At 41.9% G+C, this 27,753-nt stretch overlaps 1 protein-coding gene across 3 annotated transcripts in view; it reads right to left on the bottom strand.

Moving 5' to 3' along the window:
• Positions 1–24,213, bottom strand: part of RNF149 (ring finger protein 149) — a 36,080-nt gene extending 11,867 nt beyond the window's left edge. For all 3 annotated transcript variants that reach the window (XR_004033283.1, XM_030827355.1, XM_003274866.3), the window contains exons 1-5: positions 23,612–24,213; positions 10,581–10,831; positions 9,592–9,660; positions 5,398–5,480; positions 2,354–2,450 (exon numbers count right to left, since the gene is read on the bottom strand). Coding sequence is in view for 2 of the 3 variants with exons in the window: in XM_030827355.1 (XP_030683215.1) it covers positions 2,354–2,450; positions 5,398–5,480; positions 9,592–9,660; positions 10,581–10,831; positions 23,612–24,071 (960 nt within the window). In the remaining variant the exon portion in view is untranslated. The remainder of the gene's footprint in view (positions 1–2,353; positions 2,451–5,397; positions 5,481–9,591; positions 9,661–10,580; positions 10,832–23,611) is intronic.
• Positions 24,214–27,753: the final 3,540 nt, after the last annotated feature.

Genomic DNA, 27,753 nt, shown 5'->3' with positions numbered 1-27,753 from the left:
TGAAGAGTCTTAATTTTTAATATATGAAATATATATATATATAGCTTATTTCCAAAAACAAAACTCATGAGGATTAAAGTCCCTCTGCTATGGTCAGTGAAATTCCTTTCATACAAACATCCAGAAATGAAAAGCAAGTTTAAAACTACTGACTAATGAAGAAAACAACTTAGAATACGCTTTAGAGTATATCTAATGAAGGAAAAGAGTTCTAAAACCTTGCCAAGAAAGAAATCCATCACGCTCCCTGTATGCTATTATTTAAAATGCTGTCCCACAAAGGCTCATCCTCTCCTCTAAGCTACAGTTTCTGGAGTAAAGAGGGGATGAGCCAGGTTCATTAAGAAAGCATGTTATGCCATGCTAATCATAGCTAAAATTACTGAAAACCATGAATACGTGAAGAAATTCTAGAAGAGAGACAAATTTTCTGGACATCAAAACAGTCTCAGTTTCTAGTAAGACAGTTCTTGAACACTGACCTCCACCTTCCTGTAAGCAAACAGTGAAGGCGTTCTGGAACTCACATTTAAAAAACATAATTCAGTGGCCAGGTGCGATGGCTCATGCCTGTAATCTCAGCACTTTGGGAGGCTGAGGCGGGTGGATCACCTGAAGCCAGGAGTTTGAGATGGGCCTGGCCAATGTGGTAAAACCCTATCTCTACAAAAAATATGAAAAATTAGCTGGGTATAGTGGAGTACACGTGTAATCTCAGCTACTTGGGAGGCTGAGGCAGGAGAATCACTTGAACCCATGAGGCAGAGGTTGAAGTGAGCCAAGATCACGCCATTGAACTCCAGCCTGGGCGACAGAGTGAGGCTGTCTCAAAAAAAAAACAAAAACAAATCATTAATTCATAGAGAATGACAGTAGTTGTTAAGGAAGTAGTCTCTTAAGCTAGAAGATGAGGGGGCATTTTAAGCAGACTGCAGTCTAGGAAATAAGTCTTGTTTAACGGGTCAGTTCTTTAATGATGCCACTATAGAAGCTTACACGACCATAATGGCTTAAAGCTGCATAAAGTGATCATCATTTAAAAAACTCCAAATTGTAGTTTCTAATTCTACAATAAACTCTATGAAAAACTCTAAAAATATGTTTAGCAACAAGACTATATTTGATACATTATTTTCCCCAAAGATCTTTATTTAAAAACTTTTTTTTAATTGATTGATTGATTGATTGAAACAAGGTTTCACTCTCGTTGCCCAGGCTGGAGTGCAGTGGCACGCTCTCAGTTCACTAAAACCTCTGCCTCCCAGACCCAAGCGATCCTCCTGCCTCAGTCTCTCGAGTAAATGGGACTACAGGAGCGTGTCATCACATCCGGCTAATTTTTTTGTATTTTTAGGAGAGACAGGGTTTCACCATGTTGGCCAGGCTGGTCTTGAACTCCTGACCTCAAGTGATCCGCCCTCCTCAGCCTCCCTAAGTGCCGGGATTACAGGTGTTAGCCACCAAGTCCAGCCTAAAATTGTTTATCTTTTAAATGAGAATATGTTGAGACATTAATAGATTGTATGAAGACTCTAAAAACAATAAAAAAATATAACCTAAACAAATACATTTTTTCCCTCTATGTTCCCCTCTTTGGGTAGGGTAATAATTAAGTGCTTGGACCCTGGAATTAAGCAAACTTTATTTGAAAGATGATTCCCCATTAACTAACTGTATGACCTCAGGTGAGTTATTTAGCTTCTCTAAGCTCAAGTTTCTAATTAGTAAGATAGGAATAGTGACAGCACTTATACAGCAGCTGTGAGGATTAGACATATCAAGATATGGAAGGCATTTGTTCAGCACGTGGCTAGCTACTACTATGATTTCCTTTTCATTTCACCCCCATGTCTTCTGTGTAAGGTCCTGTGACCATCGGTGATGAACCAAAGTCAATGCAGGACAAACTGCCCCAGGTCTATTTGATTCTGAAATCTAGGAACAGGGAATATTTGATGTTAAGAAGTATTGGCTTTGTTTTCTTCACATGTAAAATGAGCATATTAAGCCAGACAACCTATGGGGCTCCTTCCTTTTCAAATATTTTATGATTCTTGTTTATACAAAACTAGCATATATACATTCTGTGGTGCAGCATGCCAAAACACATTACTCTCTAAGTAATTACAAACTCTCTGGGAAACATCTGAGCATATTATTCTACCACCATAAATTTATTTCACTGATTTTTTTACACTGCCTTAATAACTCATTTTTAATAATGAAGAAAATTTCTTCAGAGAACTACAAGGATATTAGCAGCATTTCGCCTGTTCCTCTTGTTTCTAGTCAATAATGAATCACTCAGGAAGAACTGGGGCAGAGATTGAATATAAACAAAAACGTAACAAACCCAATATCCTAGGGCTTTGATGACATCAAGTTTACACATTGGACATGTTCGGTGATCCAAAAGCCATGGGTCAATGCATATTCTATGAAAAATATGCCTAAAAAGATTAAATATGTGTTAATGCTTTAAAATCGATGTTTATATAACTTACAAAAGAAATAAGACATTCTACCAACTCATCCTCTCATTACAAGTTAGCTGACGTCAAATCAACATTCTAGTCTACTTACTTATCATGTCATCATTCTGTCTTCCATGTGAAACAGAATCTGGCACTTCTAGGGAAATTTTCCCTTCACTCTACAAAAACCATGGCTTATTTATGCCCTCATGCTAGGTTGTACATTTTTATGTGCCTTTGTAAGTTATTTGAAAGCTTTTTGGGAAAAAATGTGGCATAAATCAACTAGTAGTAATAAGTAAACTAATACTAAACTGGCAGTACCTTATGTAAGTCCATAAAATGACTCAAATGGAAATACAACAAAAATATTAACAGATCATCTTGCGATGGTAGGCTTACGCAACCCTTATTTTCTCTCTTACACAGTTTTGTATACACTCTATTTTTCTATAATGAACACCTCTCACTTTCAGAATAAAAAAAAAAAGGCATACGTATTTTCTTCTTTTGCTGATTTGTCTCAGTTGGCTAACTTTTCCTCCTGTGTGATAAATCTATTTTCTGCAAGTGATGAAGAAAAGGAGTTATCAGTATAGTATGGGTTTCAGAGCCAGACAGGCTGGACTCAGATACGAGCTGTGCGACTCAACGGCTGGGACTCTGAACTAGGTTCCTACACTCTGCCCCACACCAGGGTTAGAGGGGCACATGCAATGTGCATACAACTGTGCCAGGCACAGAGCATACTTGGTAACTGTTTGGTATTATTACTGTTGTTTGAAGACTTTTTTTTACAAACAGAAATCTGCTAGTGGAGTTAAAAGTAACAGTACTCGCGGCCGGGCATGGTGGCTCATGCCTGTAATCCCAACATCTTGGGAGGCCGAGGTGGGTGGATCACCTGAGGTCAGGAGTTCGAGACCAGCCTGGCCAACATGGTGAAACCTGCTCTACACTAAAAATACAAAAATTAGCTGGGTGTGTTGGTGGACACCTGTAATCCCAGCTACTCAGGAGGCTGAGGCAGGAGAATCGCTTGAACCCAGAAGATGGAGGTTATAGTGAGCCAAGATCACACCCCTTGTACTCCAGTCTGGGCAACAAGAATGAAACTCTGTCTCAAAAAAATAAAAAAAAACAATACTTAAGAAATAATTTTTACAAAAACATAAAAGGAACATGTTGGTTTTATTGGGAAATTTGTTACAGAAATAAAGCACAGGAGAAAATAAGGGAAAAGTCAAAAGCCCAGTCAGGAGACCAGGAAATGTGCACATGCACCTGCGTTTGAGGGTTAGGTCCAAACTCCAGCTCAGCCACCAGCATGACCTAGTACTGCTCATCTGGGCAGCTTCCTGGACACTGTTTTTAAATCAGAAAGACCTGCCCTAAACCAGTCTAGAGTAAAAACTCTTTTCTCTACTTTAATAACTTTCTGCATGACATGATCAACTTATACTGATCCAACCCAATTCATTCAGTACCCATCATACCAATCACATGTAAATGTTTGTAGGTTTAAACCAGCTACCTTTAGTTAGGAAACTTTCATTTGGTTACCCTGATACTCATGCCTTCATTTCCTTCACAGAATTATCAATCTACTATAAAGTACTTGGATATATACTAACATACTTTGTAAACAAAGCAAAATATAATTATATACTGACTTGTGACTTGCTTCTAATAGGTGTGAAGTATAATTAAAATTCATCAGACTTAAAACATACAATTTCTGTACACAAAATGAACCCTTTTAACAAAGCAATTCTTTTAAAAAAGTTATCAATTAGAGTATCCCATTACTTTTCTTGGAGACAGAGTCTTGCCATGTCACCCAGGCTGGAGTGCAGTGGCATGATCTCAGCTCACTGCAACCTTTACCTCCCAGGTTCAAGCAATTCTCATGCCTCAGCCTCCTGAGTAGCTGGGATTACAGGCATGCGCCACCATGTCTGGCTAATTTTTGTATTTTTATTGTAATAGAGATGGGGTTTCGCCATGTTGGCCAGGCTGGTCTCAAACTCCTGGCCTTAAGTAATCTGCCTGCCTTGGCCTCCCAAAATGCTGGGATTACAGTCATGAGCCACCATGCCCTGCCTTCCTTCCTTCCTTCCTTAAAGCAACTTCCTGCTACTAAAACAAAACCCTTAGTATAACCAGAATAAAGGAAAAAAAAACTTTTTTTTTTTTTTTTTTTTTTGAGACGGAGTCTCACTCTGTCACCCAGGCTGGAGTGCAGTGGCACAATCTCGGCTCACTGTAACCTGTGCCTCCTGGGTTCAAGTAATTCTCCTGCCTCAGCTACCTGAGTAGCTGGGATTACAGGTGTACGCTACCACACCCGGCTAATTTTTGTTTTTTCAGTAGAGATGGGGTTTCACCATGTTGACCAGGCTGGTCTTGAACACCTGCATCAGCCTCCCAAAGTGCAGGGATTACAGGTGCGAGCCACAGCACCCAGCTAGGAATATTGATTCTAAACAACTTTAGAAGGAACGCAAGCCCAGGGTGCAAATAACAGCAGATTACTGCCCTCCCCAACCCATTTCCCTTAGGCTGTTTCAGGCTCTTCTCACTGGTCCCTCATTTTTCTTGCTCCCAACACAGCTTACTTTTTGCACTGCTAAATGTATAATGGAATTCCTAGGATTCTGATAAAGCCTTGCTTAGAAGACTAAAAGTCAATCTATGACAAAGATACTTAACGAGTCTTAATGTCACCTAATAAATCTCCTAGGCAAAGCAATCTTAAAGAGCAGGGAAGACATTACATTTAAAATCCAAGCTGCTTTTCTAAAAAGAAGAGATGATCACAAATTACAAGATCTTCATACCATAAAAAACAAATAACTATTTTGTCAGACACCTAAAACATGTCAAGTAATTTTTAACATCTCAATAGGTAAAAAGAACATACTTGCATGGCAGAATTCTAATAATATCCTTTACTTTGAAATTTTCAATACACACTGCACAATTTTCAGCATCAACATCAATTCCCTGTAAAAAGAAAAGGCAAGTGTTACTACTTGGTACATAGTATATCCCTTGGTAAACTCACTACATCCGGACTAAAACAATGACGAATTCCCTTCTATGGTGGTACAACCAGTGAAACTAAAACACAAATAACTGTACTTGGTGTTTACCAATATTAGGGGATTATCTAAATCATATGGTTGAAAAGGAAAAAATTTCATTGCCTAATCAGATATGAACAGTGTTTAAATACAAATACACTGTTCACATGTATTACTGTATTTAATATATTTAGCCACATGCACCACCTGTCAATATGGAAGCAGTAAACATTTTATTTATTATTGTTTTATTTATTTATTTATTTTTAAGAGACAGGGTTTCGGCCAGGCGCGGTGGCTCACGCCTGTAATCCCAGCCCTTTGGGAGGCCAAGGAGGGTGGATCATGAGGTCAGGAGATTGAGACCATCCTGGCCAACATGGTGAAACCTCATCTTTACTAAAAATACAAAAATTAGCTGGGCGTGGTGGCACGTGCCTCTAGTCCCAGCTACTCGGGAGGCTGAGGCAGGAGAATGGCTTGAACCAGGGAGTCGGAGGTTGCAGTGAGCCAAGATGGCGCCACTGCACTCCAGCCTGGGCAACTGTTGAGCGAGACTCTGTCTCAAAAAAAAAAAAAAAAAAAAAAAGAGACAGGGTCTCATTGTGTTGCCCAGGCTGGTCTTGAACTCTTGGACTCAAGCGATCCTCCTGCCTCAGCCTCCCAAGGTGCTGGGATTACAGGCATGAGCCACTGCACCAGACCACGTTTGATTTTATATATAGATATTGTTATCAAAGACTGTATTAAAATGAACTTTCACAGCCAGACACGGTGGCTCATGCCTGTAATCCCATCACTTTGGGAGGCCAAGGCAGGTGGATCACGAGGTCAAGAGGATCGAAACCATCCTGGCCAACATGGTGAAACCCCGTCTCCACTAAAAATACAAAAATTAGTTGGGCTTGGTGGCGTGCGCCTGTAGTCCCAGCTACTCGGGAGGCTGAGGCAGGAGAATCACTTGAACCCAGGAGGCCAAGATCGCGCCACTGCACTCTAGCCTGGTGACAGAGCGAGACTCCGTCTCAAAAAACAAAACAAAAAAAGGAACTTTCAGCAACATTTAAAATTATATGTTTCAATGAAAGTAAATACTATCATTTATTATATGCAGGGCAAGAATGATGAAATAATTTTTAAAGTCTCTAATAATGGTTTGCAAGTTTATCCATTACTGTGAATGAGTCTACAAGAAAATAAAAATTAGACAACACTAGTCTCTCTAGAATGGAATATGATGTAGACTGAAGAAAACACTTTTGTACAGTTTAAAATGTTTAAATACTAAGCAAGTGTTCACGGGTTGTTAAAAAGTATTCATGTTTTAAGTGCTGTAGAAATGCAAATGTCTGCTATATTATAAAATAAATTATTTTTCAAACATAAAACTTACAATAAAAAGAGAATAAATATAAATAAGCTACTAGTTTTCTGGAATCATATAAACTAACACATTTACATTTGCTAAAGAATGGAATTACAACTCACAAATGAGAAAATGTAAATGGCTAAATATTTGAAAAGTTACCTCACTAGTGATTTAAAAGAATGACAAATTAGAGTAAGTTACCATTTTTCATCTAACTACTTAATAAAGGTACAAAGAAACAAAAATTGCTGGGGAAAAAGTAGTCTTGTGACAAAATTTCCACTTCTAAGAATCTATGGGTCATGGACCTCTTTGGTGGTAATCAGCCCTCCCTACTTCTCTGGCTAACCCCTTAACACACCTGGTCTCATCCATCAACCAAGGCAGCCAGGGCCACAGTGGCCATCTGACACAAGACAGGCCAACAGGATTCTCTTTCCCAGGATGCTGGGGTAGGGACTCAGGGACTACCAATCAGTATCAGCATGTGGCTGCAAATTTAGCCAGTTCATTTTATGGAACACAGTTATACTGTTCTTATGTAATTACTGTATTTAAAAATATATTTAGCCATGTGCACCACCTGTCAATATGGAAGCAGTAAACATTTTATTATTAATTAATTAATTTATTTATTTTTTGAGACAGAGTCTCACTCCGTCACCAGGCTGAAGGGCAGCGGCGCGATCTTGGCTCACTGCAACCTCCACCTGCTGGGTTCAAGCGAATCTCCTGCCTCAGCCTCCTGAGTAGCTAGGACTACAGGCTTGCGCCACCATGCCTGGCTAATTTTTGTATTTTTAGTACAGATGGGGTTTCACCATGTTGGCCAAGCTGGTCTCGAACTCCTGACCTCGTGACCCACCTGCCTCGGCCTCCCAAAGTGCTGGGATTACAGGCATGAGCCACCACGCCCAACCTATGTTTTTTTTTTAAGACACAGGGTTTCGCCACATTGCCCAGCCTGGTTTCGAACTCCTGGACTCAAGAGATCCTCCTGCCTCAGTCTCCCAAAGTGCTAGGATGACAGGTGCGAGCCACCGTGCCAGACCACATTTGATTTTATGTGTAGATACTGTTATCAAAGACTGTATTAAAATGAACTTTTAACAACATTTAAAATTATATGTTTCAATGAAAGTAAATAGTATCATTTATCATATGCAGGGCAAGAATGATTAATTTTTAAAGTCTCTAATAATGGTTTGCAAGTTTATACATTACTGTGAATGAATCTACAAGAAAATAAAAATTAGACAACACTAGTCTCTCTAGAATGGAATACAATGTAGACTGAAGAAAACACATTTTTTTGTACAGTTTAAAATGTAAAATTGCAAGAAAATCCATGTACAGCTGCTCTTCAACTTACCATGGGGTCACATCTCACTGAATCCATTGTAAGAATAGATGAAGAAAAAAAAAAGAACTGCAATTTCCTGCTAAGGAGGCTAAGAAGGCATGTTCCAAGAGGAACATAAACCACATGTTTGTCAAGTAACTGACTATGCTGAATGTGTGCAGAGTTTGTCACAGGCATTAACTGGAAACTCTATCCCCAAGGACCTTCTGAGTGATCTGCAAATCAGACACTAATCTTAAGCCATGAGATGTGATCTTTTTTTTTTTTTTACTTTTTCTGTTCAACACATTTGTATGGAAAGAAAATAATACCTTGCACAAACTATCAAAATTGAACTGTAGTACAAAAGCAATCAGCAAAGGAATGGTAGCCACCAACACAATTCTCAAAGCCTCATTAGTATCAATTCCAAATTTAAAAAAAAAAAATCAAAGATCTGTAAGCTAATGTGTTATTTTTGCTTTAATCCTTTAAGGTCAAATAAAGAGATATATACCATAAGTGCATGTACTCTTTCTTTCTGAAAGGGAGTAGAGATTGGAGGGTGGAACAGATTTTTGATAACTTAGTGAGATAACATGAAAATCAAAACAGCTGAACCAAGTCATAGCTGCAAGTCAACATAATTATCAACATTTCAGAGTGCACCAGAAGAACTATGAAAAGAATAAATACTATGCATTAGCAACAGTTTTCCTTTTAAGGCATCTATCCTCCAAGAAGCTGAGCTTCTAGATTCAGGATTTGTCCTATTTCAAAAATGCTTTAAAATTCTGGTATGCTTTTGAACTTTTAAGTGTCAGATTGGCCATGTCAAAATGTTTCTTTTTCCAAAAGTAGTTTTAAAAACATCTTTTCTCTCCTTCTCCACAAATGCCAACATCTTCTCCCTGTAACTAAAGGACTCCAAGGGAGTGGACACATAGTCTCAGATTTAACAGAAATGAACTGAAGCTATCAAGGGTCTGTGAAGACTGTATGCTCCTCCATGTCTTTATAGCTATCTGGTTCTAACCAGTACCACTTTCGTCACTGCTGGGAATGTCAGAGCTGCCCAGGAGGGCAGCAACCAGCCACTGTGGCTCCCAAAGTGCTTGAAGTGTCACCAGTGAGGGGCTCAATTTTAAATTAAATTCATTTAAATGCAAATTGCTGTATGTGACTACTGGCTACCATATTAATATAGGTCTAGAAGGCCCTTCTCAATGGCAAAATATTTCTGCCAATCCTTCTTTAAAATAAACATGTACAGCATATTCTCTACTCTAAGCCACAAAAGTAAAACCATGAAAACATTACCTTTTCTCCATGCTTTACAGTATGAAGTAGAAGCTGGCCAATAACTTTCTTAGTTTCTTTCCTATGGCTCTTGGGTAGGAAAATATTAATACAGTTATTGAAAAATTTAAATTAAATCACTATTTTTCTTAAAAGTCACAAATATACACATAAGCATAAAGAAAACATTTCATTTGAAAGGCAAAGTCAAATGACCATACTGAAAATAACTTTTAGTGGCAAAACTGCAATTACTTTTGCACCAACTTCATAAAAAAGCCCCTGAACAACAAAAGCCATTCAAGTCTTAATATGCAGAACAGCCATATGTAACTTTAAGAGGTGTTTCACCAATAGTACTGATTTTAATTTCTTGTCTGAAGAAGAAACCACTTCTTATGCTTAAATATTGTCAAGAAAGTAAGAAGCTGAGGATAGGGGTACCATATGCTCATCTATTCAAGTACCTAAAAGGTAAAGGCCTCTTCCTAGTCCTCAAGACAGAACAGTCAACTTTCCACGATGACAGAAATAAGTGGATGTTCAAAAGGCCTGCCTTAGGAAGCCACTGGCTCTCTGATGGCCCTTCTCTTTGCTGTCACTGAGAGAGATAAATGGCTTTATTACGGCTCCATGATGGAGACAGAGAGGCCCCCCTTCCTCTCTGCTCCTCACCTTTAGGCCTCGTCAGAGAATGAGGGCTACCTAAGGACAGGTCCACCCTTAACTCAGGCCTTTTCATCACTCCTTTGTGTCTGGCAATGGACTAAGAGGGTTCCTGCAGGAAACAAATGTGCAAAAGGTAACCCAGACTTAAAGGTATCTAATTTCCCACAAAATAAAAAATTTAATAGTCCAATTAAAAAGTTATTTCCAAAAAGTCATGTTGAATCCTTAAATAATATAAGCGAAAATCAAGAATATGGTCAAATGTAACTTCTAGGAATATATATGCGGCATATCTATGAATTATCTTTTAAAAAGCAAAATTCAGAGTTATCCATTATTACCTGACTTCCAATCTGAGAGCCAGTATATAGGAAACGCTGTATATAGTAAAATATTAGCCAGGCTAACGAGATAATCATCATGGTGATGAAGGCGATGGCCACAAACACCACAGACTGACCGCTGATGAACTCCTGTACATGCCGGGTGCCAACCCCTATGGTCATCTTTACTGGAATTCCTTTTTGCACCAGCTCCAAAATTTCTCTTCCTTTTGGATAGCTAATCATAATGACCACTGTATTTCCTGTTCCTGTGGGAAAGAACAAAGAAATCAATGTGAAGAACACAAAATAAGACACAGAGAATATTAAATTAAATATAAAGGTACTATGTTCATCTACATATATAAATACATTAGAAAAATTCCATGGGAAATATAAGTTACCAAACCTGGTTCCAAAAGAAACTGATTACATTAGAAGTAATAGAATAAATCACTAAGAGCTATTCCCCCGGCCGGGCACGTTGGTTCATGCCTGTAATAGCACTTTGGGAGGCCTAGGCGGGCGGATCACTAGGTGAGGAGTTCGAGAACAGTCTGGCCAACATAGTGAAACCCTGCCTCTACTAAAAATACAAAAAATTAGCCAGGTGTGGTGGTGTGCGCCTGTAATACCAGCTACTCGGGAGGCTGCGGCAGGAGAATCGCGTGAACCCGGGAAGTGGAGGTTGCAGTGAGCTGAGATCATGCCACTGCACTCCAGCCCAGGTGACAGTGCGAGAGACCTCATCTCAAAAAAACAAAACAAAACAAAAAAACAAGAACTATTCCCCCAAAAGCTAGAGCACTGTTCAGTTTCACAGGTGAAATCTACCACCAAACCTTTAAGGCACAAGTAATACCAACGATATTTAAGTTGTTCCACAGTAGATTAAAAAAAAAAAGTTTAAAAATTGCTTCTAAGATAATAAAACCAAACATGGTAATAAACAACCAACAAAAGAACCATACAAGCCAGGTGTAGTAGTTCACACCTGTAATCCCAGCACTTTGAGACACTGAGATGGGAGGATCGCTTGAAGCCAGGAGTTGGAGACCAGCCTGTGTAAGCGAGACCTTGTCGCTACAAATAATTTAAAGAAAAAATGAGTTGGGAGGCTGAGGCAGAAGAATTGCTTGAGCCCAGATGGTCAAGGCTGCAGTGAGCTGAGATCACGCTACTGCATTCCAGCTTGGGCGACAAAGTGTGACTGTATCTCAACGAAAAACAAACAAAAAACTATACAGACCAGTTCCACTTATGAGTACTAATACATAATGCCTAAAGCATGTTCATTAAAATCGGGGAGACAATATGAGAATTTCTACTATGATCACTATTATTTAGCATTGCTCTGAAGGCATAAGCAGACATGAGACAAAAATTAAGAGACAGAAAAGAAGGGCTAAAATAAAAAATTTTACATGTATTTAGCTACAAATTAATGCAATAATCACAAAATATCGATAAGATTAAAAAAGAACTAAAAATATTGTTTCTAAGTTCACTTAGAAGGAAAATAAGACGATCAGAACAACATTTTAAACAGTGAAACCTGGACTGGTCTTTAGAGTTAAAGTAATTAAAACATTGTGGCTGTAGCATATGGAGACACCCACAGAATGAGACAGAATAAAAGTCCAGAAATAGACCCAAATACATGAAAGAATTTAGTGCATAAAAGCAGAATTCCAAATGCATGAGGCAAAATGAATTATTTAAAAAATCACGTGGGGCAACTGGGTATCATCGGTGGGGTGGGCCGGGGGAAGCTGCATCCATTTCTCACAACTTACGCCAAAATAAATTCCAAATTAAAGACTTAAGTGTATATATAAAAAAAGAGGAAACATATAATGGCCAGAAGAAACATGGGAATTAAAAAATACATATTGAAGAAAAACTTCTCCAAGTATAAAAACTACCTCAGAGGTTCTTAAAAAATTTTTTTTAATTACATAAAAATGAAAATTTTCACCATGAGTAAAAGCAAAACCAAGTTCAAAAGAGTAAATGGTCAACCAGGCGCGGTGCCTCACGCCTGTAATCCCAGCACTTTGGGAGGCTGAGGCGGGCGGATCACCTGAAGTCAGGAGTTTGAGACCAGCCTGGCCAAAATGGCGAAACCCCGTCTCTACTGAAGTTACAAAAATTAGCCAGGTGTGGTGGTGGGCGTCTGTAATCCTAGCTACTCAGGAGGCTGAGATAGGAGAATCGCTTGAACCCAGAAGGCAGAGGCTGCAGTGAGCCAAGATTGTGCCACTGCACTCCAGCCTGGGCGACAAGAGCAAGACTCCGTCTCAAACAAAACACAAAAAGAGCAAATGGTCAACTTGGAAAAAATAGATGTAACATAACAAAGACAAAAAACTAATTTCCTATAGGAGTAATAGAAAAACAAAGAAAATGAAGTTGATTTGCAGAAAAGAAAAGAAAAAGGGTTTTTTGATTTGTTTTTATTTTTAAAGACATGGGGTCTCTCTCTGTCACCCAGGATGGAGTACAGCGGTGGGATCCTAGCTCAATGAAGCCTCAAACTCCTGGGCTCAAGTGATCCTCCCACCTCAGCCTCCTGAGTAGCTGGGACCACAGGCACATACCACTACACCTGGCTAATTTTTTTCATTTTTTTTTTTTTTAAGCGATGGGGCCTCACTATGTTGCCCAGGCTAGCCTTGAACTCCTGGCCTCAAGCAATTCTCCCACCTCAACCTCTCACAGTGTTGGGATTCTGGCATGAGCCACTCTATGCCTGACCAAATGGATATTTTAAATAGCAGCTTTATTGAGATATAATCCACATACCACAAAATTCACCCTTTCTAAGTGTACAAGTCAGTGGCTTTTAGTAGATTCGCAAGGTTGTACAACCATCATCACTATCTAATTTCATAACGTTTTCATTACCCTAAAAAGAAACCCTGTGTCCACTAGCAGTCACTCTCTCCCTGCAAAAGGGATTTTAAACACGTGAAAAGTCTTCCTTGGTAACAAATGAAAACATTTCCTGTAAGATTGGCAAAGATCAAAAAGTCTGACACACTATAATGGCAAAAATAGGCACGAGTCAGCACTCTCGCACACTGCTGGATGAGGGGGTGAATAAATTACTACACTCTTCTACGAAAGGCAATGGCATTCAAAAAATTCTAAAAGTCCGTGTCTCTTTGGCCCAGCAATTCTGTGCCCAGGAACTTAATTGCACAGATGTAACCAACGAATTATCTATAAAGATTTATTGTTGGCCGGGCACAGTGGCTCACACCTGCAATCCCAACACTTTGGGGGGCCAAGGCGGATGGATCAGGAGTTTGAGACCAGCTTGGCCATCATGGCAAAACCCTGTCTCTACTTAAAAGAAATGCAAAAATTAGCTGGGTGTGGTGGTGCATGTCTGTAGTCCCAGCTACTAGGGAGGCTGAGGCAGGAGGATCACCTGAGCCTAGGAGGCAGAGGTTGCAGTGAGCCGAGATTGCGCCACTGCACTCCAGCCTGGGCAACAGAGCAAGACACTGTCTCAAAAATAATAATAATAAAATTAAATAAATAAAAAAGATTTATTGCCAATGTTTTTTCCTAAGTTTTTGCTATCACAATCTAAACGTCTATCGAAAGGAAAAAAGCTATATAAATTACAGTATCTGTATGAAGGCTGAAGTAGCAGCTCTGTAAGTACTGACAGTACTCAAGATAGAAAACACACAACATGTAAACTGTGTGGACAGCATGCAGTCCTTAAAAACAAACAAACAAAAAAACCCAAAAAACAAAAAACAACGAAAACCCAAAGACCTATATGCTCCTATCAACACATACTACCCTCTGGAAGGCTACCCCAGAGACCAGAGACCATGACTGTTTCTGGGGAGAGGCGCTTTGGGATGCAGGACAGGGTGGGGGGTCTTATTTGCACGGTAAGAATTCTGTACCACGTGCACATATTAGCTATTCAAAAAATAACTTTTAGGCATGGTGGCTCACGCCTATAATCCCAGCACTTTGTGAGGCCAAGGCAGGTAGATCACTTGAGGTTAGGAATTCGAGACCAGCCTGGCCAACATGGTGAAACCTCGTCTCTACTAATATTACACATGCAAAAAATTAGCTGGGCATGGTAGCTCATGCCTGTAATCCTGGCTACTCTGGAGGCTGAGGCAGAAGAATTGCTTGAACCCAGAGTCGGAGGTTGCAGTGAGCCAAAATCGCGCCACTGCACTCCAGTCTGGGTGACAGGGCGAGACTCTGTCTCAAAACAAAACAAAAAATAACTTGAAAGGGTATATAAAGAATGTTCCCTGACATTACACTAAAACCACACTCTAACACTATTTTACTGTGGAGAGAAATTTCATCTGTAGCAAATCCACTGTGGATCTCAAGCTTTGGGATTTAGTTACTGAAACACCAGAAGGGCACCCTTCTAAGGTAGCCCCTGTGTGGAAGCTGATCCTATCATCTGATGACCTGCCTGTCTAAAAGGGTCCCTTGGCAAGAACTGTAGTTTCCGAGGCACCCACACAACCAACCATGTCATCACAAGGGGACACAACAAAGGAGGAAGGCATTTTCTGCCATCAGGAAAATAAACATCTAGTAGTTAAGAAAGATGTATATAGAAAGAATTATGATGGTTATATCTGATATAACTATATGGCACTTTGCAAGCTAAAAGTCTTTTTTGTAAACTCGCTTTTGTGGAAAATTTCAAGCACATACAAAGTAGAAAGAATAGTACAACGAACTCTCATGTTCCCATCTCAGTTAAAAGCTTTTACACAGAAAACCAAACTATGCTATGATGATAGCTGAATCAATTTCTGATACTGATACCACGTTCTTTGTGTGTGGTAATGGGGAAGAACACGTTCACATTTATATCTCACTTGAAGCAGGAAAAGGCCACAATATCATTCTACAGCCGAGTGTTCAGAAATCCTAGGGAGTTGCTCAACGTCACACACCACCTGAAAAAGCCAGTTCTAAAGTCTGAAGACTCAGCTCCGAGGTAGCGTCCCTTCCCCGGCCCCTTCATAGGATCACAGGGTTCACAGCCAGACAGACCTGGGTGCAAAAATCACTGTTATCCACTGCCTGGGAGGTTGGACCAATCTATGGTCACTGAGAATGCTTCTGCAGCTAGAAAATGGGAATGAGAATGACTCTATTTTGGACTACCACTTTTTCAATAAGAAAGCACAGTAACAAAGAGCTACAGAAGTAAGGAGACAATTTTGCTTGGGGTGGAGGGAAATCTCCCCAGGCACACTGGAGCCACATCTCAAAGGAGACAGAAAAGTTTACAAAGCAAAGGAAGAGGGTGTCTAGACTGCAGACCACAACAAAATATATTTGGGATGGTGACCAGCCCAGTTTGGCTGGTGACTAAGATACATGTAAAGGTACCTTGTCGAATAAATGAACAGATGAGTGGGAGACAGAAGATTAACTGAGATTGAAAAGGTTCTTTAACACCTACAATCTCAAGGCTGGGAGTGGGGGAAGTGATACTGCTGCAACAAGTATCAGGACACCCTGCGCAGAAAACACTTGCAATATCAATCTGAAATTTCTCACCTAGGAAATTAATCTTAGTTTGCTGAGTTAAATTATTATTTTTTAAAAACTTCCTAGCATTAGCTGGGTGCAGTGGGTCATGCCTGTAATCCCAGCACTTTGGGAGGCCAAAGCAGGTAGATCGCTTGACCCCAGGGAGTTTCACACCAGCCTGGGCAATACGGCAAAACCCTGTCTCTATTAAAGCAAACCAAAAAAACCTGCCTAGCATGAGGGCTAAACAGTTTGCTATATTATAATCATAGCAGCAAGATTGCTTCTGGGAATTATTTTAAATTAACAAAACCCAGAACGAAGACTCTTTATACTCTGAGATTTGCTTTTCCAGAACATTTCAGGGGATGAACTAGAGGCAGGGCAGTTGGGTAAAAACATGCTAGTTCAGGGGTCAGTATGTGCACAACCGCAAGGGGTGCCAGGCACGGGCACCTTGTAGGCCCTACTCTTGCCTCCGATGCATCGCCGCCTCTCTGGCCAACACTAAGGAGCTAAGCTGCTCAAGTTATTGTGCACGACCCTTCCTTAATTGGCACATGAGATCAAATCACAGCTTATTTCCAAACTAAATGGCTGCATTTCTTCACAGAAACTCAAAAGACCTGGGATGACAGAGAAAAAGCCCTTAGAGGTTATCTCTTCCTTCCTTAGGCCTTAACGTTGTTACCAATATTGCTTGACTAAAAAATGTCACCTTACACAATTCTTCCCCAAAAGAACCTATACACCTTGGCGTTAAGACAGGAAAATTTCTTGAAGGCAATTTCTGTTTTATTTTTGTTTTATACTTAGCACAATATCTTTGCACATAGTACATAATCATAAATCTACCTGCTAAACAATACTATAATACCAAATATAGATTTTTTTTTTTTGAGACACGGTCTCACTCTGTTGCCCAGGCTGGAGTACAGCTGCACGATTATAGCTCACTGCAGCCTTGACCTCCCAGGCTCAGGCAAACCTCCCATCTCAGCCTCTCTAATAGCTGGGACTGCGCCACCACACCCAGCTAATTTTTATTTTTATATTTTTTGTAGAGACAGGGTTTCACCATGTTGCCCAGGCTAGTCTCAAGCAATCCGCCTGCCTCATCCTCCCAAAGTGCTAGGATTACAGGTATGCATCACGACGTCCCACCTCAAAGATAGTATTTTTAACAAACCAAATTACCTGTAACATAATTTAACATTCTTCTGTGCCAAAAAGTAAAGTTGTGTTTACGTCTGTTTTTTTTTTTTCAAATTTCTGTGTTCCTCTTATCACCTTGTCAAAATAATAATAAAAAGGAAAAAAGTTCTGAATTGGTCAACAGCTTTAAAATTCTTCTGGATGACATGAGTCTAGTGTACTATTTCTCCTCCCAAGACAACTATCTAAAGTAGATTTCAACATTCTCTTTAAAGTAGTGGATAAGATTTCTGTTCTAGGAAACTAATTTAGGCAGCAAGAAATCATTTTAAAGTTCCAGAAAGAGAATACTATAAACTCTCAGGTTTTCTTTTCCCCAATAACTAACTGCAACACTCTCTCTACTTTTTTTCCCCTCCTCTCTGGAGAATTTCTGGTCAAATCTTTAAGGTTCAGCATAAGCTCAACTTCAGGCTTTTCAGCACCATCTGCCTCTTAGATACCTCTTTTTGCACACCTACTATAATTTACTTATAGGTCTCCCTCACTAGACAAGTATTACCTGTTCTTATTTATTAATTTTTGTAGCCCTAGCATCAAGCAGTGATGGCCCATAAAAAGGCTTCTACATGAATGAATCAATCTGAAAAACTGGCTCATCTTTTAGTGCTATAGTTAAAATGACCCAATAAGGAGAATTCCCAATAAAGAGATTCCCTAGCAGGTGAATTTGGTGAATTCATCAATATGAATGTAAATATCATGGAAATCTGAAGCCATTATGCAAAACAAACGTTTTTATGGTTGGTTAGGGTGAGTTAGGAGGACCCCCAACAAAAGTGCAATTCTCTTCTTGGCATAGAATTTTAAATTATGTTTTGGACAATTTGTCTTGCTCAAAAATATTTTGTATTTTTGAATGTAATACTATATTCAATGTTAATGTAACTTGACAATGTTAAGAACTCTTTTGCAATTTTCCCAAATGCATTGCTTTATCTCAGACCTTCTGCCACCCAGAATGTACCATAGCCCACTCACCTCTACCGCACACAACACACCTTCCCCATCGACTTTAACTTGTCCTTCAAAACTCAACCTCGGCCAGGTGTGGTGGCTCACACCTGCAATCCCAGCACTCTGGGAGGCTGGGGCAGAAGGACAGCTTGAGTCCAGGAATTCGGAAGCAGCCGAGCAACACAGGGAGACCCCATCTCTACAAAACATTTAAAAAATTAGCCAGGTGTGGCAGCATGCACCTGTAGTCCCAGCTACGCAGAAGGCTAAGGTGGGAGGATTGCTTGATCCCTAAAAGGCAAAGCTACAGTGAGCTATGATTGTGCCACTGCACTCCAGCCTGGGCAACAGACTGAGACACTTGTCTCTAAAAAAAAAAAAACAAAAACAAAACCCCAAAACCAACCAAAAAAACCTCAACCTTTCTGGGTAGTGTCCTAGCTAATCCCACCCTCTGTGAGGCTATGAGGTGCCATTTCTGTCTTCCTATAGCACCAAAATACATTTTATTTTATTTTTGAGAGAAAGTCTTGCTCTGTCGCCCAGGCTGTAGTGCAGGGGTACAATCTTGGCTCACTGCAACCTTTGCCTCCCAGGTTCAAACAATTCTCATTCTCAGCCTCCCAAGTAGCTGAGACTACAGACACTTGCCTCGACGCTGGCTAATTTTATTTTATTTTTTTTTGTATTTTTAGTAGAGATGGAGTTTTTGCCATGTTGGCCAGGCCAGTCTTGAACTCCTGACCTCAGGTGATCCAGCCGCCTCAGCCTACCAAAGTGCTGGGATTACAGGTGTGAGCTACTGCGCCCGACCCCAAAATACACTTTAAATTCAAATCTAAATTTTTCGATCATTTGTGAGAGTGTAGCATTACAGAGCATCAAGAATTTATTATCCATTCATAAAAGACTATTTAACCTGCTCTGCAAATACAACCTGCACACCCATCTCAACATGTGAACTCTCTAGAGGTCAGGGATTTTTTTTTTAATTTTATTTTTATACCTCAAATCAATAGGAGGGACTTCTTATACCTCTTTGTAACCTCCCCTGCCACCCAACTCTGGCAGATTCCCAAATATAGCTCCAAGCCTTGCCAGTACTTGGCACTCAGTAAATAACTGTTAAAAAATGAAAGTGCCATTCTTAAAAGACCACGCTAAGATTTCAGTTAAAGGATCAGCCTATTTGTTAACAAACATATGTATGTTAATTTAAGGCCAATATCCTGTAAAAGCTTTTGTTGTAGTGCTTTGATGTTTACTAATTTCCACCTACCTTGGTCAAGCTTACTTTGATACTTTTGCAATACCTGCATTAAATCCCTTTCCTTAGCCAGGTGTGGTGGCTTACACTCCCAGCACTGTGAGAGGCCAAGACAGGCAGATCACTTGAGCTGAGGGGTTCGAGAACAGCCTGACCAACATGGCAAAACCCCATCTTTACAAAAAATACAAAAATTAGCCAGACATGGTGGCGTGCGCTTGTAGTCCCAGCTACTTGGGAGGCTGATGTGAGAGGATCACTTGAGTCCAGGATGCAGAGGTTGCAATGAGTCAAGATCATGCCACTGCACTCCAGCCTGGGTGACAGAGCAAGAGCTTGCCTCAAAAAAAAAAAACAAAAAAACAAAACCCTTTCCTTTATGCTTCCTAAGCACCTGTGCATACTGGAATTATATGAGGTCCAAACCATATTGTCTGGAAAGTTCTGTGTATCACTTCTACTAGACCTCTCAAGGCCTACACCTCTCAAGGGCAGGCCTGTGTCCTACGCATTTCTATCCCTCAGGAGGTATAACACTTAACCCAAAGTGGCTGCTGAATATATGTCTGCTGAAGTAAACGGAATTGACTTTGGGCAACAGCAACAGTCCTTACAGTTGTTCGGACAAAAAAATTCAAGTCACATTTTTTTTTAGAGCCACAATACTGATTTAAATCCCAAAAGCATCTTGTACTGGATTCTAGTAGAGACGAGCAATAGGTTTCAGAAAAACTGGAGAAATTCTCCTGAGGCTCGGGAAAAGACTACCAGTATTTTTTTTTTTTTTTTTTTTGAGACAGGGTCTCACTCTGTCACCCAGGCTAGAGTACAGTGGTGCAATCTCGGCTCACTGCAACCTCTGCCTCTCGGGTTCAAGCGATTCTCCCGCCTCAGCCTCCTGAGTGACTGGGACTACAGGCACACACCATCACGCCCGGATAATTTTTGCATTTTTAGTAGAGACAGGGTTTCACCATGTTGGCCAGGCTGGTCTCGATTTCTTGACCTCATGATCCACCAGCCTCGGCCTCCCGATGTGCTGGGATTACAGGCATGAGCCAACGCACTCGGCCTAGTATTCAATTTTACAGGCAGGCCACCTCTACCTATTTCATAGAAAACCAGTGTTACATAGAACAGTGAGAACCACTGAATCAGTGGTCTTTCCTGGCTCTAGTCACACTCTGACTAAATACAGAAACCTAAGTCTGAGCTGTCTTCAAGGCTGTCTGTACACAGTCACCTTGTGAATTAATTCCATTCTCAAAAAGTTATACCCAATGTGGCCACATTCTGTAAGGGTCTTTTCATTTCTGCAGTCACGACTATAGTACTGGCCCTTATATTTCTACTTAGACTAGCCCCACAGTCTAAGTGGATTCTGTTTCCAGCTTTTGCTCTGTTTAATCCATGTGTCACACTGCTACCAAACTAATTTCTCTTTAATCAGTGCTTCAAAATGTTGGATAATTTTGTCAGCCTCTCCCCCACTCTCTAAACATTTGGCAATATCTGGAGACATCTTTGATTGTCAGAAGTCGAATTTAGTGGGTGAAGGCCAGGGATGCAGCTAAGATATCCTAAATGCACAGGGCAACCCCCGCCCCAACACACACAGAGACATACATGGGGTGAGGGGGGTAGGAACAGGGAGGGAGAGGGAGAGGAGGGGGAGAGGGAGAGAGAGCAAAGAATTATCTGGCCCTAGATTACTAGATTACTGTGTTGTCTCTGGCTAATCTTTTAAACTCCTTGAGCATCAGTTTCCTCGTGTACTCCGTGGTCAAATACCTACCTTAAAGGCTCTTGGGAAGAGTGAGTCACTCTATGCAGAACACTGAGCTGTGTGAGCTGTGTCTGCAGACTGGACACTTCACACATCTTTAAATTGTTTTGTTGGTCTTTTCTCTCAAACAGAATTATTCTCTCACTAAAAAGGCTAGAATGGACACCGATAATGGGAAGAGAAGCTCCCAAGAAGTGGATTTCTCATGAACATCATGGTTGTTTTTCTGGCCCTGGATAAATTACATGTCAATAACACAAGCAGGCAAGGTTGCTGAACCGTGGTTACAACAAGTGCTATTAGCCCAAAAAGGTGTTTCTTAATGCTATTATCAAAAAATGCAGTAAGTAGATTTGGAAAACTGTAGGCTGATGAACCTGCTATTTGAAAAAAAGTCTACATTAAGATGGGTGTATAAGAACCCAGCATCAGAGAATCATGGCACACTAACCTCTTTTCTTTGACGAACTACTAAAGCAGGGAACACTGTTGATAGTATGTATGTGGAGTGCTATGTCAAATCTGACAGGACCTTTCATGACATTCTTGTGGAAACGCAGCCTGGGTACCGTGACAATTAAGTAGATTTGTAATCACTGGAATAACTGCACCGAACGTGGTGCCTAGCCCAGTGCCACTACGTGGACATCTGCTCTCATTCCCATGCCCTCCTTTCAGCTGCAACTGAGAAAATGTCCTTGGACTGCCTGTGACCAAGCCTCCAGTGTTCTGGACTCAGCCTTCTTGCCTTCTGGAAGACTCTAGCAGATCACTCCCACCCAATTTCAAACACACCGTACCAACTCTGTCCCACCATCCCGTACTCCCACAGTTTCTGCCCATTCCTCTGCATCTCCCTCAGTCTTCAATCTTCTTGAAAGAGTTGTCCTAACAGTCCTTACTTCTTCTCAACAGTCTCTCAACTGGCTACCTTTCCCATCACTTCACAAAATAGGCAAATCCAAGGTTATTTTTCTGTCCTCACTTTACTGTTAGGACCTGAACCTGCATTCAGGAAACCAAAACAGAGCAAAAAACAGAAGTATAGGAAAAAGAATGTCTGACTTACTAGCAGTGGAAACTGAAAACAAAAACCAAAACTAACCACATTAAGCTGAGAATGAGTCAACCAGTTGTGTGATGCATAAAGTGATGTTATCTTACATAACAGAGTATGTTCACTCTCTGTTGTACTGGTCGTTATTTTACCCGGAACTTAGTTTCAAGGATATTTTGCAAAATAAGACTTAAACTATGACTACTGCCTGAAGATACAACCTGCTGCCCTAGAGCATGGTATGTGTAGGAAGGGTTGCCTGGCAAATAGCAAGGTCTTTTTTGTCTTTTTTCCTTGAGGTCTTGCTCTGTCGCCCAGGCTGGAGTGCAGTGGCACAATCACAGCTCACTACAGTCTCGACCTCCTGGGCTCAAGTGATTCTCCCATCTCAGCTCCTGAGTGCCTGGGACTACAGGCGGGCGCCACCACGCCCACGCGATTTTTAAAAATTTTTGTAGAGATGGGGTCTATGTTGGCCAGGCTGGTCTCACACTCCTGGCCTCAAGCGATCCTCCCACCTCGGCCTCCCAAAGTGCTGGGATTACAGGCGTGAGCCACTGTGCCCGGCCCCAAGGTCTTTTCTTGAATGAATACAGTAATTTTAAAATTTTGATCGTAACTCGAGTCAGTGAATCTGACTGGCAGTACAGCCAGTGTTATAACCCTAAATTTAGCAAGTCAGAAAGCATAGGTCAAGGCTTACTGACTCAGATCAAATGCAGGTTTTCTGACTCAGAGTTTAGAATATTCAGACATGATTCAAGAAAGTGAAGAAACAAGAGTGCCAACGAGCCATCACTTTATGTTGGTGAAGGGACAACCGATCGTGGGGCGCGCTGGGGGAAGAATTTGGATTCCTATTCACCCCTCCGACTTTGGGAAGCGGTGAATGGAAAAGGGGCCCATGATTAGGAATCATGAGATTTCCCCACCTGTTAGAACCACAAGCCCCTTCTGTGGATTTTAACGTCTTTAGTATTCCCTTCACCTCATCGATCAAAGGCGAAGATTACATCTTGTCTGCACTTACCTCCCTCCCAACAGCGCTCGGGGAGCCGCACCGAGCAAACGAGGGCTTCCCTGAAAGTTCCAACAGCCAGAGGCCTGAGAGTAGTGCCAGGCCCGCTTTGCGGCCTGCGGTTCAGGGCCAACCCTGAAGACCCCAGCCTCGGCTGCGGCGCAGAAGTCCCCCTCCCGTCCTCGCGCCCCGGCCTGCTCACCCGCGTGAGACATGGGCAAGGTGATGTTCCCGTAGCGCTCCTCATTGTAGAGGACGACGGCCGAGGCGTTCCTCCGCGCCGCCACCAGCACCTTGTCCTTGAAGGTGCAGCCTCCGCGAGCCACCAGGGCGACCCAGGGCGCGGCCCCTCGGCCGCCGGGCTCGGGCACGAAGAAGCGCGTGTCGGGCGCGCAGCCCTCGAGGTCTCCGCCGGGCGCCCACGGGACGCCCACCAGGCCCTGCGCGCCCTCCTTGGGCGAGCTGTCGCCGAAGCGGCCACTCTCCGAGACGCTCCACACCGTCAGGTTGGTCTGCGGGTCCACGTACTCGATGTTTACCACGGCCGAGAACCACTCGAGAGCCCGGCCCCGGGCCCCGGGCACGCACAGGGCCAGGGCGAGCAACGCCAGAGCCAGCACGCCGCGGGCCCCGACGCCGGCTTCGGGCCGCCGCCACGCCATGGCAGCACCGCTGAGCTGACTAGGGGGAGTCAGGGTCACGCGCGAGTGCGGTGCGGTCGAAGAGCAGAGAGAAGCAGACACCCACCGCCGCCCAGGAAGACTGAGGCGGGGTCGGGGCCGCTGCGCACGCGCACCTGGCGGAGTGGACGAAGGGCGTGATCGGCCCTGGCTCCGCCCCCGCCCGACCGGCCGCGTTGTGCGCAGGCGTAAGCTCCGCGGAACCTCGGACCGCGTTCTGTACCGGGATCTCGGGCGCCTGTGGGCCGAGGCGGGGCGGGAAGCCTATACCACAGCTTGCGCCACGGCGGACCTCTTGGCCAGGGGCCAAGTTTGCGCAATAGGACGTCTAGCACCCCCCAGAGTGAGGGGAAGTAACTCCATGGAAACGGGAAGCTTCCCTGAAAGCAGGCGTGGGACCGCAGTTCTGTAAAATCGCTGAACAATGTTTGTGGAGAGTTTATTGTGCAAGGCACATGGCAGAGGCCTTGTCTAAGTCGTTTCAAAGTTAATTAGCCAAGCCTACTGGCGCCCAACTAGAGTTCCCACTAGGGAGGCCGAGTGGGAGGATCACCTGAGCCCCGGAGCTCGAGGCTGCAGTGAGCTGAGATCACCACTCCACTCCAGCCTGGGCGACTAAGCGAAACCCTGTCAATTAAGAAAAAAAAAAATCCAAATATATTTTGTAAAAAAAAAAAAAAAATCCAAAGCTACGCACACATTATCCAACTGCTTTTTGCTACTAATATTATTATGCTAATTGATTCCTTACAGCTTAAGTATATTTACAACAGCCCTTTTTGTTATAGTATTTTATGTATAATCTGTAATTTTGAAATAATCAGGCATGAGCATACAACATAAGTGCTCATTTAAGTAGTCTGATGCCTACTACTGATGACATACAATGTAAGTGCTCATTTAGGCATCAGACTACCTAAATGAGCACTTACGTTTTATGTCAATAAAAAAGGGAAAAGGATTTATTGTTTGGACATCAATACCCAGTGATACAGAATCCATATAAAACTACTATTGAGTACAAAGCCTACTGCTTTCGGAAAGGAAATTCAGAACACTGATTTTCTGATAGACTCATCTTCCTGCGTTAAGGGTCTATAACTGTGGGAATTAGGTTGTTGCTGCCTGCATCACGTGTTTTTTGTTTTGTTTTGTTTTGTTTTGACGGAGTCTCGCCCTGTTGCCCAGGCTGGAGTGCAGTGGCGCGATCTTGGCTCACAGCAACTTCTGCCTCCCAGGTTCAAGTGATTCTCCTGCCTCAAGCTCCGGAGTGGCTGGGATAACAGGCGTGCACCACCCAGCTAATATTTGTATTTTTAGTAGAAACAGGGTTTCGCCATGTTGGCCAGGCTGGTCTTGAACTCCTGACCACAGCCTCCCAAAGTGCTGGGATTACAGGCATGAGGCTGTGCGACCGGCCTGCACCATGTTTTTTGTTGGGCCTTAAACCTTCTCCATTTCCTCTTTGTTGCTGTCTCTGTGCTCCAAAATGCAGTCTGACCCACAACCCATAAGTTTTCCATGAAGTTGGATCTCCTCTCCTTTCCCATCAGGAAACTGAATTTTAAAAACCCAAAGGGCCTCAGGCTTAAATTATTGTGGTCTATGCAGGCTGAGAACGGGTTTTAGGAACACCTCCACCACCACCCTTTACGCTCCAGCAAAACAAATACTGTAGTTCCCAAAAACGTGTCCTTGCAATTTCATGTTAGGTCTTGCAAATTCATTTATTTCTTTCTCCAATGACCTGCTCCTGGCTCTTGTCCCAGCAAACACTAAGTTAGTCTTCAAGTGTTAACTCAAAAGCTATTTTTTTGGTGAAACCCGCCTTGGGTAACTATAGGCAAACTTGGGTGCTCCTCCAGTTTTCCATGTTGCTTGTGTATATTATGTTTGTACATTCATGCTGTACCAGCAATACGGCTTTCCAAGTTTTGGGCCTTCTTTTAATGTTGTGAACTTTGCAAGGGCTGGGATTGTGTCCTCGGTCTTTTCATGAGCCTACCTCAACTAGCACAGTGGTGTATGTGTAATTGATAATTTCTGAAATAGGCAGAATGGTTTTTTTTTTTTACTGTGCCAGAGTTCAGTACTCAGGATTGGTTACAGGCTTGTTGAGCAAAGTCCAGCAGGCTAATAGGAACAGACCTTGCAGCTGTTGAGCTCTTAAGTTGAGCACAGTTCCTTTGTCTTTATTTTTTATTACTAGCTCCAGGCCTCAGTTGGTTTTCACTGATCCAAAGTTGCCACCTCAAACCTCCAGGACCTTCTTTCCCTACACTGGCTGCCAGGGGCCACCCCGTCTCGTTAATTTCCCTTTCGTATTGCCCCAGAAGAAAAACTAACCATCCTTCCCCCTCACTCTTCGGTGGGAGGAGGCAGAGAAAGGGGGGGAGAGTTGTCATTATCATTTCTTTTAATCATTTTATTGTAGAAACTTTCAGATACTTTCAGAAGTGGAGAGAACAGTATAATGAAACGTTATGCACTTGTAACTTAGATTCAACAATGATCTGTAACTGTAATAGGTCTATTGCCTGAAGCACATGGTGAGTCAATACGCTGATACACCAGATTGCAGCAGAGAGAGGTTTAATTGTAGAGCTGCTGAACGAGGAGATGGAAGAAACCTCAAATCCATCTCCCAGAGGAGTTTGGGACTAGGGTTCTTAAGAGTTTTGGAGTGGGCTAAAGTGTGGAGATCATTGATTGGTTGAAGAGTGCAGGGTAAAATCATGGGATAGGGAGCTGAAGAAATTGTATTCTCATGATGATTCTGTTCCTCTGTGGGGGTCTTCAGATTGGTTGGCATCATCTGTTTTACTGGAATTAGGGATCTCAAAAACATCATACACAATTCTTAAACAAAAGTCTTCTGACGCTAACATTAGAAGTCCTATCAATAGGAAGAACGGGTCTACAGTCAGTGTCTACTGCCACATGACTTGTGGTTACAAGGAAGTGGGTCAAAGTGCAGCCTGATTACTGCTTACCTATATTTCTATCCAGAATTCTTGTTAACCCTGTGAAGATGGCTTCAGATCAACTCACGGCTAATTTGATTTCAAATATATACCTGGCCACTTCCTGTCTCCTCCAATGGATTGCTTTGAAGGTGTGAAATTAAATAATTCAAACTTAAAGCTGTTGGAACTTGAAAGTATTCTGAGCCTTGAGAGGGATGTCGCTGTGCAACCTGAGTCACATGGCATGCAGCTGCAACTTCTGCCTTTTTTCCTGTAAGTAATTGGAAAGGCCAAGCAGCACCAGAGATAGGACCCCCGCAGATTTTTACCCCTCTTCACAGAGCAGTAAAGTAAATTAATAAATAAATCTTCCTTGGAATGTAGCAATCAATTATTTGTAGTTGTCAAATAACTATAATATATGCACTGGTCTGATATGGAAAATATTGTAATCCTGCTAAAACTTCTCTGTCTCTACCTATACAAGTAAAACCTTAACTTTCCTACTTTGGAACACTGACTCTGCTCATTTGGACTCTGTGTTTCTGGATGGCCATCATCAAGCTTTGCACTTGAATTATAGAATTTTCTATAATTAACTATATGTTCTGAATCTCATGAGTTGAGGTTGACAAAGGAAATCCAAGATATTATGTCATTTTATTTGTAAACATTTTAATATGTACCTTTAAAGCATA

Source organism: Nomascus leucogenys, chromosome 14 (genome assembly GCF_006542625.1).
Source record: "Nomascus leucogenys isolate Asia chromosome 14, Asia_NLE_v1, whole genome shotgun sequence".
In the NCBI taxonomy this organism is placed as follows: Eukaryota; Metazoa; Chordata; class Mammalia; order Primates; family Hylobatidae; genus Nomascus; species Nomascus leucogenys.
The sequence above is the reverse complement of the archived record's forward strand: the minus strand, read 5'-3'. Positions and strand labels throughout refer to the sequence as shown.